Raw genomic sequence first — 13397 nt, forward strand, 5'->3', positions numbered from 1 at the left:
ATTTTTTTTTATTTGTATTGTTCTGGGAGCTAAATATACTATGAGTTAATTTCTGTCCAGGTCTCGTGGGTGTCCTGAACGCCAACTTCTACTTCTGGGTGGGGTTCACGGCGCTGCACCTCGTCACCTGCCTCGTCATGACCTTCCAGATCTACTACCTCGGCAGGTTCCGACTCGGTAAGTTCTGCTTCAGGCTGCCTGAGAGTTCTGGCCAGAAAAAATGTGTAAAATATGTAATTAGTATTTTCAATTTTCAAAGTAAGATAACTATACCAAGCTGGGTATTATATGAAAGGCCTTTACCTGTACATTCTAAAACAGATTTTTGTTTATTTTTATGCACAACAGTTTTTGAGTTACCGTGCAAAGTGTCGAATGAATACCTGAGTACGGAACCCTCGGAGTTTGACTTGCACTTGGCCGGGTTTTTCTAATCAGGCATCATCTAGTTAAATACAATAATAGTGTTGTATGCAGGCGCCGGAGTGGTGTACCGTGCGGCGCGCGAGCTGCTGCGGCGGCCGCTCGCCGCGGTGACGCCCACGCACTGCGGCCGATGCGTGCTGCTGGTCATTGCCAACCTGGCCAACTGGGCCATAGCCGGATACGGGTCAGTACCCACCACAGCTCACGACAGCTACGGAACTTGTAACAAAACGTCGACGCTTCTCCTGAGTTTCATTTCAGACGTGTCTAGTGGGAGGCTTCGGCCGTGGCTAGTAACCACCCTACTGGCAAAGCCATGCCGCCAAGCGATTTAGCGTTCTGGTACAATTCCGTGTAGAAACCAAAGGGGTTGGGTTTAAAAAACAACTGCCATAACCCCTTCCAGATTAGCCCGCTTCCATCTTAGACTGCATCATCACTTATCACCAGGTGAGATTGCAGTCAAAGGCTAACTTGTATCTGAATAAAAATTAAAAAAATATTTACGGCTGATGATTACCAATATAACTTCCATTTTCTCAAAGTCAAGACGGTCTTACCTTTTTTGGCGGAATTTGAAGTTTCACTTCTTATCCTAGTCAAAGTCAAAGCCATTTATTTATTTCTAATAGGTAATGTAGTGATCGCTTGATAGATTGATTACAACACGGGGTTTTACAGCATTATTCTTTTTAAATACATACACTACAGGTGCTATTGTACACTCTTGACATTGGTACACCATATATTATGTGAGAATCGTATATCAAATTTAGGTAACAAAAACTCTCTGTATATTTTTTAATGTCAATTATAATAAATAGATAAAATAATAAGGTATTGAATATTCTTCCAACAGAATGTCGCAGCACAGCCGCGATTTCGCGTCTCACCTGCTGCTGGTGCTGATGTCGAACCTGTTCCTCTACACGCTGTTCTACATCGTCATGAAGCTTCTGCACCGCGAGTCCATACGATGGTACAGGTGAGTTATCCATCCATCCATGGATATCCTCTCAGAACAAAAAGGGTTTAGATCATAGTTTTATTTTTTATTTATTTATTACACAAAATACACATAATATTACAATCTTAACCTAAGTTTAACATAAAGCCACACCAAGCACCACACTAACCAAGTGCGGATTAATAGACTTCAGACTTCAGACACAGCTGAGAACATTTTTTTTTTTATTTTTTTTTTTATGGAGACAGTATTAAAACTAAACAATAGCTTACACAAACAAAGCACACACACATTAAACACACCAAATAGCCGAGTATAAAACATTATGGAGAAATCTCAGACAAGCTGCCTGCTTGTTTCCTCCAATATTTTCCTCACTGTTAAAAGCAAGTGATGTTAATTAATCTTAATACTTAAATATCTGTTGAGTTTTTATTTCGATGTTCCCTAACATTTTATCACCCCTTTCCAAAAGAAACTCCGGTAGGTTTATAGACAGATGTACAGAATATATATATATTTTTTGACTAGCTGTGCCCGCGACTTCGTTCGCGTGGAATAGTGACTTTTCGGGCAGCGTGATTCTTTAAATTGACATAACTTTTTTATTTATGAACCGATTGACATGAAATAAACACTAAATGTTAAGTGAAGCTTACTACAATATATTAGTGAAAACCGTATCTAAATCGAATAAGCCGTTTCTGATATTAGCGTGCACAAACACACAGACAAACAGACAAAAAAAAATTAATTACAATTTCGGGTTCGGCATCGATATAATAACAACCCCTGCTACTTTTTTTTTATATATTTACATTGTACAGACACCACTTTTCTACAATTTTATTATATGTATAGATATTAGCGACTCGCCACAGCTTAACATGGGTAGCAAGCAAACAAGCCACTATCAAATCCCTCGCCTGTGTCATAATAACACACTCGTGATAAAGTGCTATTGTTTACAGTTGGATCTTCATAGCGACGACCTATACGATCTGGTTCGGCTCTAGCTACTTCTATCTGGATCTGAGCACCAACTGGGCGGTAAGTTATTATGACACTTATATTGATTTCTTAAAAAGAAACGTTTCCGTTTTTTATACTTAAAAATGGACGGCATTTTCGTAATCAGCTCCCCGACAAACTTCAGAAAATATGCCCATATCGATTTGAGATTTCTACATCCTGTCTCATCATCTTTAGTGAAGAAAAAAAAAGTTTTTGCCTAGTAATTGAAAGCCAGCGATTTTCTTGCCATCTTGTAAATCATTGTTGTAATGCCGCCCCCGAGTTTTGCACGGTATACATTGCAGGTTTGAAAAATACTAAATCACTAAAACGACATGTATAAAACACATAATATGGGTATTGGATTGTGTTTAAGTAGCATAATAATAACGCTAAGTTTTTGCTAGCGTTCTAATTACACGCTGTATATCGGGAAAATCTCGCTAGCGAGATGTAGCATCACAAGTACTTAACTAGCGCCACCTGTTGTCGGCAGCTGACGCCGGCGCAGTCGCGGCAGAACAACCGGCAGTGTTCGCTGCTGCGGCTGTACGACGCGCACGACGTGTGGCACTTCCTGTCCGCCACCGCCATGTTCTGCTCCTTCAACATGTACCTCACGCTCGACGACAACCTCAGCGACACGCCGCGCGAACTGATGATGGTGTTCTAGACCCAAGATCATTCCATTGTGTCTAGTGAATGATAAGACATAGAAGAATTCCTAAGGCGCGGCGCGCACTGACAGCACGGCACGATAAGGGGTTTCTCAAGTAATGAATGATAATAATAGACAATTAAGTCGTCCAAAGATCTTTATGTACTAAGCATATGATATATCGTTTCACTGACAAGGAGCAGTGGTTTGCGGGTCGGTGACACTTGACGTAATAATCAAGGCTCTCTATGTCACTGTCCCTCTCTCACAACCGCACCCTACACATAAGCCGTCTCTGTCATGACACTTGACGTAAAAATCAAGGCTCTCTATGTCACTGTCCCTCTCTCACAACCGCAGCCCCCCGCAAGCCGTCTCTGTCTTGCAGTGCGCCTATAATTATTGTACGACTGCTAAATAACTAAAAAAACGCTTCTACTCTAGTCTGAGCGAAGAGAACTGTGCCATGTTGGCATATATTAGGAATTAAAGAAATAAAAAATGTAATTAGAACTGAATTAACTAATTATAGCAATAAAAATTTGAATTCTTTCTTTCAATTGATTTTGTTTTGAACTTATGCCATTTAAATTGGACCAACTGAGTTTTGCACTAAGTAGACGCTAGCTTATGACAAAAATGTAAGAAAAGCATGACTTATAAACTGAAGTATCACATATTTTATTAATTAGGTGTGTACATAGGTTACGTCTTATAATAATAATTAATCAATCGTATCTTTAATCTGTCGATGTGTTAGCAACGTTGTTGTTTTTCAAAAATCGAATATCGTTTTGTTGACAATTTCAAAATATTTTTCATTCAATGAAACTTACAAGTATTTTGAATCCTCAAATGTATTCATAATCCGTACAAAATGTCTTCTAACACGCCATTTTTCTCCATGGTTGCCTTCTTTCCTTTAAAATATACCTTTTACCTTTAAAATAAGGACTAAAATTGTACTTTTGACAAGCCATTTGACACATAAACTTAAAATGGCGCGTGAGAAGTTATTTTTTTTACGCAAAAACACCATGAAAGATTGGGGATAGATTGATTTTTATTAATTTCGGCTGTAAGATAATCCCGATGCAAAAATATGACAATATATGGAAGCGTTATGAAATTGTGTGATTGTTTAAGATGCTATTAGGTAATATAAATAAATAAGAAATACGTAGTATTTTTTGTGAATTAATCGTCCTATGAATTATTTATTTTGTGTTCTTATGATTTATGATTTTATATTTCCTATGTTTTTTGTAATATATATTTAGTTGTACAGGGTATCTCTAATAGTCACTAAACTAGGTATATAATTTTATTCATAAACTTATTATTTTATAGACTCGAGTTTTTATGGTGCCGGCACATGCTTGCGAAAACATTGCTGTTTTCAAACAACAGCAAGCGTGTGGACGTGTTTGCGTATGCTTGCCAACGCTTTGTAGCGTTTCGATTGGCAGGCAAGCTCTATGGTGTTTGCCGATGCTTGTTGTACAGTGCCCGGCAGGAAATATTGTACATCGAACTTTAGAAAGAGATAACGGTTTCATAGTGTTGTCTCTGTCGTTGAGGCCGATGAAACGTCACATAGATATGAGTGATAGAGACAACGCTCTACGAAGCCAAAATCTCTTTCTAAAGTTAGTTGTACAATATTTCCTGCCGGGCACTGTATGTTGTTTGCCACAAGCATCTGGCGGCACCATTAGGATCAATGAACAATGAGAATGCTTTTGTATTGGTCACAAATCTGATAAGTGGTTGGTGTAGATAATCCAGAAATGAATTTATACATAAAGCCTAGAATGACTATTATGGTCACAAATTAATTCGTTATACATTTTTTTTATATATTGTGTTTATTTAGGTACTTTATTCTGACTTAGAATTAAAACATAAAATTGGAAATAAGCCGTCCTTTTCGTGTTTGAACAGAACTTAAATTGTTAAATTTTACTGATTTTTTAGAGTATATAGTTAATTTGAAGTTTGCATTGCAGTAATATTTGTAATTAGGTGTTAAAATTTGTTTATTTACTGAATTATAATACCGAATATATGTATCATTCAAAGATCTCTACAGATATAATGGAGGTTTTTCAAAAAGTAAACCGCTATGACATGGCTGTGTGTATGTAATGTTGTACAGAAATGAGTCTATTGTATCTAGGATTTTGTAAATAAATAGCTTTTTATATGAATCTTTGTTTTATTGAGTATTATTTTTCTATCCATACTAATATTATAAATGCGAAAGTGTGTCTGTCTGTCTGCTACCTTTTCACGACCCAACAGTTTGACCGATTCTGACGAAATTTGGTACAGTTAGCTTATATCCCAGGGACGGACATAGGCTACTTATCAGTGGCGAAAGGTCCATGTAACCCGATTCCCATCGGCTTCCCTTTAAGAATTGGCATATAATGTACGCACTTACTACTTAGTGACAAATGTAGGGCAAAAGTTCGATTATCATGCAGGCTACCAAAGTAAATGATACTACCGTACTGTGTACGTTTATTTGACGCCTAAAAATTTATAACAGTGTCAGGGAAAATTATCATCAATAGAAAAAAGCTTCGATAACCCGTAAACATACCGGCTTGCTGCTTAGCATTCCATCTCTTTCATTTCCCTAGGAAGCGAACAAAGTCTATCTCGCTCTGCGGTGGCCAATATGGAACCACCAATTAAATGTGGCCCCGGAACGAATACGAATTCGCCTCTCTAACAGGTCAGATAAATATGGTTCATAAGCCGATGCAAACCGGCTTATCGTACCTTAAAATTAAATATTTTATTTACACTGCTATTTTAACAGGTACCTGCTACATACTACTTTTCTGTTTTTAAGGGTGATTTAATACAATCGTTTACCTACGTGAAACATACATGCGTGCTTGAATTTAAAGTTTAGTGATTGTTTGATTTTGATAATATAACAAATTGAAGTTAGCGATTTTTAATAACTAATAAGTGTAAGTTAACGGTAATTTAGTTTCAGTTTGTTTAGTGTATGTGTTAAACTAAAGACTAAAATTGTTATAGTTTTCAATTCCATATGGGTTAAGGGTGTATTTAATAAAGCAAGCAAGGATGTATATCACAGCTATATTAAAAGATTTTTTTTCAAAGCGACCGAGGTTTCAAAATATCAGTGCTTTTTATATTATTAATGGTAAAATTGGGTCTTTAATCACCATAGAAACATCAGTGACGGCGGTGCTGATATTCTGTTAGGTTAGAACTTTTTTTGTTCCGGCTTCCCTTTTTCAGATCTGCACCCTTCGCCACTGCTACTTATTCTCCCGGAAAATCAAAGAGTTCCCACGGGATTCCTAAAGACTCATCCGCTCAACCATCATGCCACGATTGTAAGTTTCTCGAGCGAGAAAATAGTTGATTGCTGCTTACCTTCACTCCGACGTGGGAACTTAGTTAACTCTACATTATTTTGATGAAGTCCACCTTGATTCTTTGTCTGAGCCCCTGTACTTTTGTGCGGTCTATTACGTCCTAGCTCTGGGAACTTTTTGTACAGGGTACTTTTAAGAGTCCCTCGCTAGTCGCTTGTATGGCATATTATTGTAAATTGAATACCTACTTGAAAAGAGCAACCGCCGAGTTTCTTGTAAGAACGGCATTCCGAACCAGTGGTAGATTATTTTATTCAAAAGCACTTGGAAAAGTTTAATTGAATAAAAATGTTTGGAAGTATTCGATGCAGTTGTGGGTGATGGGTGGGTAGAAAAAGAAAACAGTTGCAATTCAGTAATACCTTTTTATTGTGTATAATCAATTTCCATCGTCGTCTACTCTAAGTTACAAGCCGGTAGAATTTGTTACTCGTTAAAAATCGTACAATAAATTACACTTTATTTGTAATTAATATTAATACAGCAAGCTCCCGGGGAGACGCTTAAAGCTCAGTTTTTTAACATTACTATCCGCGACTGCATTTAGACGGAAAAAAATCTGGGCGCACGAGTGGCCCCGCCGAGTCGAGCAAAGGCACAACCGGACCATCCTTTTCCAGATTGATTTTTACTCTATTGTGTCAAATGACGGCAAAGGCGCAACTAACTTATTAGTAGTGAGTACAGGCTAAAAGTCAATCTAATCGTCATAAAAACGCATTTTTCTGTCAATTATTTTTTTTGTGATAATAACTAGATAAAGGCGTGATTAAACAATTCAAACAAACACACCGGATTGTCAATTTCCTTCTTTTTGGAAGACGGTTAAAATCAAAATAAATAATTTCGGTCTTTTTATCAAGAGTACTTATTTTAATTAAAGCAAAATCAAAACGAATCTTAACCCTAAAATTTTCTGACAATTATTTCTTTTAGCAATACAATAATGTCACATAGAGAGCATCTAAAACTGCAATAACTAGATAGATATAATAAATAACTAGGCACTAATCAGACACTAATCAGCAGCGAGTTAACATCGCCGAAAAACAGTCCAAATGCAGTCTCGTAGCGATGCCAAAGTTACATTCTTCACATAATTTACATACAAATAGCCTTACATATTAACAATTCTCGAAAATGGATACAATGTATAGAACCTTAGTTTGCTAATACACCGGAATATAATAGACTTAAGTATATGGTAAGTAATTACATATCTCTAAGCATTTGACGATTTAAAATAATAATAACTTATTTATTTCACTGAGATTTCGTCACGCTGGATAATAATAAATACTCGTCCATTACTCGTAGGTCGTCGAATCGAAGTGCAAATGATTCCATTCACCTACCTACAGGCCAATATTGATCAAGAAACTACGAATTAGGGATGATTTATGCTAGATCGTGCCGGGCCCGAGTCGTGCGACGATCCACGGATTGCATGATGAAACGTAACACGGACAAAACTCGTGACTCTGACATGGCACGGTCTAATGTGACCTCAAACATTTTCCGATCTGTGTGTCGGACTCGGCACGACTCGGTCTAGCATAAATCATACCTTAAATAAGTGTACCGCTTGACTGCAATGGCTCGTAAGGTGCGGGTTGTGCCGTGACTGCGACTTAGGCACTTTAAGGCGTTTGTGCACAAACGCCCTTAGACGGAAAAGCGTTTAAATACTTGGAAGGTAGGCATATAGCATATGGCATATGGCATATACTTGGAAGGATATGGCATATATTTTAGACCCATACAGATAACCGGTTTCAGCGTGGCATCGTACCGGAAACACAAATCACTTGCTTTAAAGAAACTAGCGGCGGCCGAAACCTCTCAAGTTCCAACTTACTAAGCCAGAACAAAGCTCTAGAGTTTATTTTTGTCACAATTGAAGTCTATTATATTTCGATGAGTAAATGAGTATTTTTACAAAATGGAGGAAGTATACAGTACTTATTTGGCAGATTTACAGTCTGTTACAATCAATGAAAAGTTTAATGAAATAGTTTTTCAATACAATAATCGCAATCATCCCATTGGTTGACACTTTATCACTACTGCCTAAAATACGTGAATTTATTTCAGAAAATAACCCAAGAGTAAATTGGCTATTTCACTAATTTTCGGAAATCGTTTTAAATTATTTTTTATTAAGTACATAATAAGTTATATTATAACACTACATTGTTCACAGAGTGTGAACTTAAATGAACTTGTTTACTAGCGTGTGACGTCACACGTTTCATGTGACCAATGCCATTACAGAAATGTTCAAAACTTAAACTCTATCATTGATTTTAATACTTAGTAGATCTTCAGAAAAATATTAATGTAGGTGCTTATTATGTAACAAAGAATAATTTAAAACGATTTCCAAAAATTAGTCAGATATCCAATTCAGCCAATCATAATAGGTTTTTACTAGCAATATTTCTGCACACAATCTCTTAAATTGACAACTCTAATGCTGTCCTTTTTCGCAATAAGCTTTAAGAAAGGGATAGCTATACATTTTTAGATCTGTCATTTTAAAGTTAAATAGTGTAAAACAAAATTAACCACACTGATTTATATTGATTTATTGTTTGAAACCACTTCACCAAACTGTAGGTATATTTTTTAAGAAAAAATGTTCAATAAAAGTATTTACTTTAGGTCTAATATACCTAACTAATTGTTATTATACAAGAATATCGAAATATTTTCCATTTTCATATTCTATGAGAGTCGAAAAGATGAGATTTTTTTCCAAAAAGAGATTTACTTTTATCAATTCATAACTTTATTGTCTGCTTAATTTTAGAAAAGTTTAGAATAAAATTATCATATTTGTTAGCATTGTGTGATGTGCCTAATTTTATAATTAGGTATTTTAGGCATTTATATGTCGTATCTTTTTTTTTTCTCTCTCGTCTGGCTTTACAAACATTAGCCAATGTCAAGTTTGTAGTTATTTGTAACAAGTTAGTTAAACTATAAAGTATGGACCCCGTCTGTGCCGGCGCTCGCCGACACACGCACGGCACTCCCTTAGAGCGCTTTCCAGTCAGTTTTAACAAAAAAAAAAAAAAACACTCCAAAAAGGCAGAGCACGCCCGCCAGCTAACACCGACACAGACGAAGTCCTGTCGTATCTTTATTTATACTTTGACGTAAGGTTTTATACACCTTTATTGCCTGTTACAGTTGTTGCAATTTACTAAGACGAGTGAACTTTACTAATTGTGGTTACGTCGTATACATGGGCGTAGCGTAAGTGTGCGTGCATGTCGGACCAATCAGTCGCGAGCAAGCACTCACAAACGCGCACATTTAGAGTACCTTACTTATACCAATATGACTTAAACACAAGCATAAGCTACTCGCCTTCGTGAATTGCAACAACGTCACCATGAGTCAAACTTCATAGTCGCTGATCGTTCCTGTCTGTGTCGGGGACAATACGCAGAAAAACTTTCAGCTTTTATAAAATAACGATGGTCTGGCACGCGCTGGCTCTCTCTACAATATTATTTTCGCATACTTTTAACTGGCCCAATAAGTTTTACGAGTCAATAACGAGATTCATTCAAACCGCTCATGTATTCACAACTCAGTACAAAATATAAAAAAAACATAAAAAAAGCACAATCTTCATAATACTTTATAGTGTGATGTTTCGATTTTGTGTTGGTGTGATCAGAAAAAATACTGCACAATTTTAGCTAAAAAAACCTAGACTCCGTAGCCTAACGCGCATGGACTATATTGTAGGGTTCCTTATTCGAATTCTACTACTAAAACTGCGCCGCCCGTCCGTCTGTCAATGGGCTGTATCTCGTGAACTGTAACAGTTATAGAGCTGAAATTTTCATAGAATGTGTTTTTCTATTGGCGCTTATAACAACAAAATATAATAAATATTTTTAAATGGCCAACATGAAAATTAACAAAAAAAATTAAAGTATTATTGGTACAGGAACCCTTCGTGTGCAAGCCTGACTCGCACTTGACCGATTTTTTATGTTTTAAATTTGACAAATGTTAGATTGCAACCTTTCTAACACTATAAAAATAAGCCTCCGTATTTTTCCTGATTTTTTAAAAAACTAATATAGCTAGTTATATTATATTATGTACAATAAAATAAATAGAAATAACATAACAAAAACGACCACTCTCCGTTCACCAACATTATTATAAGTTTACAGTAATACCACTTTTATAATTCGTTTCCTCAGAAAAGCGCAACTGTACGCCGACTAAAACCAAATGTACATCAATGAAATACAGACCTTATTGCTTGACGTTAAGATGTAAAAGTGCCCTGCACTACCCGGGTCTGCCCGCCAAATTCAAATTTAATTTGGTTTTTTGTAAGAATTTAGTCAAAATAATGAGTTTGACGTGAGTTAGTCACAAATTAGTCGTTACTCTGACTAATATCTTAAACTGGACACTTTCAAGTAAAGATTTTTTATATAAACCTGTGGAGATAATACTGCCATTGGCGCTGTTAGAATGCCATAGGTCTACTTTGTTGTATTAGTTTACAAATCGCGAAAAACCAAGAACGACAGACTGGTGCTATCTCGCTCATGATTCGCGCGCGCAAAAATGACGCGTAGGGAACAACCAATAGCGGACGGACGCGCGCTATGATTGACTGCGATATTTTCGCTCCATTCAAAGCTAAGATTTCTGCGCAGGTACATCGACGTAACTTGAAAAAGTGGTAGTAATGTACGTAAAATAGAACCTTGCGACACTAGCGACGTGTCGCACGACAGAATTTGGCTGACATGGCAAAAGAACTAGGTTCTAACTACATACACTGAGTATTTGACTCTTCATTATTCTTTTGTCCATGGTTATTGAATAATTTTGAATTGTAACTATTATATCTCCATAAATGTTAAAGGAAAATAGGATTGTATTCGGCCAGTCTTAAGTCAAATACTCTATAACCGTAATACTTAAATGAAATACAATCAAATCAACAAAAATACAGTTAATATACAACCAGCACATCGCTCCCCAAACTTCAATAAACATATTATATCAAATGCAGCACTCCTCAAACTTACATTCCCGACTTGGATACAATATCTACATTATTTTAGTTAATAGTATTGCAAAATTGTTATGTCAGTTGGGTGACCCTTTCTGATTAATTTCAGAGAGACATCGAGATTCTATGCTACTGCTTTTCCCTACTTTTCCTCATACTTCTCGTCTCTAAACTAAATTTAGATTTTTTTTAAATAAATAAATAGCGAGCAAACGATCAGGCGGCCCGCCCACCTGATGTTAAATGACTACCGCCGCCCATGAACATTTGCAGCACCAGAGGTACCGCCGATGTGTTGCCGGTCATTTAGGTCTTTGATATTCAGGAATATCCGCATCCTTTTCTTTTTATCGTGTTAAAAAAGGACGGGGAATGAATTTGAAACTAAATACTCTTAATTTGAGTGCTAAACACTATGCTCAAGACTGGAATCTAAAGTCACAAGATTTGACAGTTTTAAATTAGTTGGTCTATCCTTTTCTTATTGCATTCGTAAGAAAAAGATGCGAATATTCTAAAATTGAGTTGCTATCAGAACCAGTATCATTTGCTCTTTTTACACTCAACTTTGATGTTATATGAATTGAAGGGTTTCTTTTTTATCGTATTTACTTTTGCGTGTAATATAAATAATCCTTGTCATTTTGAATGCTCATGTGTAGTATTGAGGCATCGATTTATTGAGATGATAATGATATAATGACCAATACCAAAGGTAATTTTGTCCAATAACGTAAATTGAAAACTATAAAACCAAGCTTTTTTTACATCAACAACTAACATAAATCAAATTGCAACACCAACTACCCTCAAATAAACCTAAAATAACAGTTTATTAAATAATTTAAAGCGTTACAAAATATTATCCACATTCGTAACGGAATAACGATACACACGTTACGATTATAATGTAAATGTTCGTTATCGTTATAACGGTTGTTATCGTTATAACGGTTATTATCGTTATAACGGTTGTTGTTATAACCGTTATAACGGTTAACTCCTAAATCGTTAGTGTCACCAAGTAAACTGGTTAAGTTTTGTATATAGACAAATACTTCAAAGCTTCACATATACGCTGCCGTTATTTTACGTTTGCTTATACGCTTACATGAGGTTTTTATAAAATAAGAATGTTGACGAAGTGGTAGTGTTGCCCTCTTAAAATTGTTAGTATAAGAACTAAGGCTTAGTATAAGATTTTACATCTTACCAACGTTGATAGTATTTCAACATCGAAACACTTCACCGTTAAAGTTAAACGGACCTTAATGCCCTTGTTTTAAAGTCTAAGTTTATCCAAAAACGTCACTCGAAGCGGAAACGTTGCGAAATTAAAATTGATGGTACTGAATTTTTGGGCTTTAAATCAAGCAATCTTAGGTCTATTTTACTTTGTTATTATGTTGCGACTCTCGAATTCTATCAACGTTAGTGAGATGTAAAATCTCATACTAAGCCCACTGAAAGCAATTGCAGTTTAAGCATTTTATATGGAAGCAGCACGTAATCGTACAGTAAGCGTAAAATGACGAATACGCGACTATGAATCGACGTTTAATCGGCGGGAAACTCGTTACAACGATAAAATTTAATAACGTTACACGTTATAACCGGTCACTCGTTATAACGGTTATTCGTTATAACGAGGCGAGGGTCAGCCGGTGCCTTGTGATTTCTGTTCGAACATGGCGGCCATGTCGCGTATGTTGTATGATGGTGACACTTTTTCTCTCCTGAAAATTCAAAAAATATTAAAAAATCTTTAATTGATAAACAAATTATTACACATTATTCCCTTATCTATATTGTAAAAAAATATTATATACTCCTTGCTTGTGTATTTTT

The 13397-nt window shown here is 36.1% G+C and overlaps 3 protein-coding genes across 8 annotated transcripts in view; 2 read left to right on the top strand and 1 right to left on the bottom strand.

Moving 5' to 3' along the window:
* The window catches only part of LOC123871006, a 40798-nt gene extending 35523 nt beyond the window's left edge, over positions 1–5275 (top strand). The window contains exons 28-32 of the mRNA XM_045914523.1: positions 61–177; positions 478–610; positions 1286–1411; positions 2365–2443; positions 2904–5275. Of these exons, the coding sequence (XP_045770479.1) occupies positions 61–177; positions 478–610; positions 1286–1411; positions 2365–2443; positions 2904–3080 (632 nt within the window). The 3' untranslated portion in view covers positions 3081–5275. The remainder of the gene's footprint in view (positions 1–60; positions 178–477; positions 611–1285; positions 1412–2364; positions 2444–2903) is intronic.
* The window catches only part of LOC123871244 (uncharacterized protein C1orf198 homolog), a 504106-nt gene that overhangs the window by 106192 nt on the left and 384517 nt on the right, over positions 1–13397 (top strand). The gene's annotated exons all lie outside the window — the stretch shown is intronic.
* The window catches only part of LOC123871226 (GTPase-activating protein CdGAPr), a 76661-nt gene continuing 73275 nt past the window's right edge, over positions 10012–13397 (bottom strand). For 5 of the 6 annotated variants that reach the window (XM_045914899.1, XM_045914898.1, XM_045914902.1 and 2 more), the window contains one exon: positions 10012–13285. In XM_045914899.1, coding sequence (XP_045770855.1) covers positions 13207–13285 — 79 coding nt within the window. In that variant the 3' untranslated portion in view covers positions 10012–13206. The remainder of the gene's footprint in view (positions 13286–13397) is intronic. The other variant, XR_006797238.1, reaches the window with a different exon arrangement.

The sequence above is a fragment of the Maniola jurtina genome, chromosome 13 (assembly GCF_905333055.1).
Source record: "Maniola jurtina chromosome 13, ilManJurt1.1, whole genome shotgun sequence".
In the NCBI taxonomy this organism is placed as follows: domain Eukaryota; kingdom Metazoa; phylum Arthropoda; class Insecta; order Lepidoptera; family Nymphalidae; genus Maniola; species Maniola jurtina.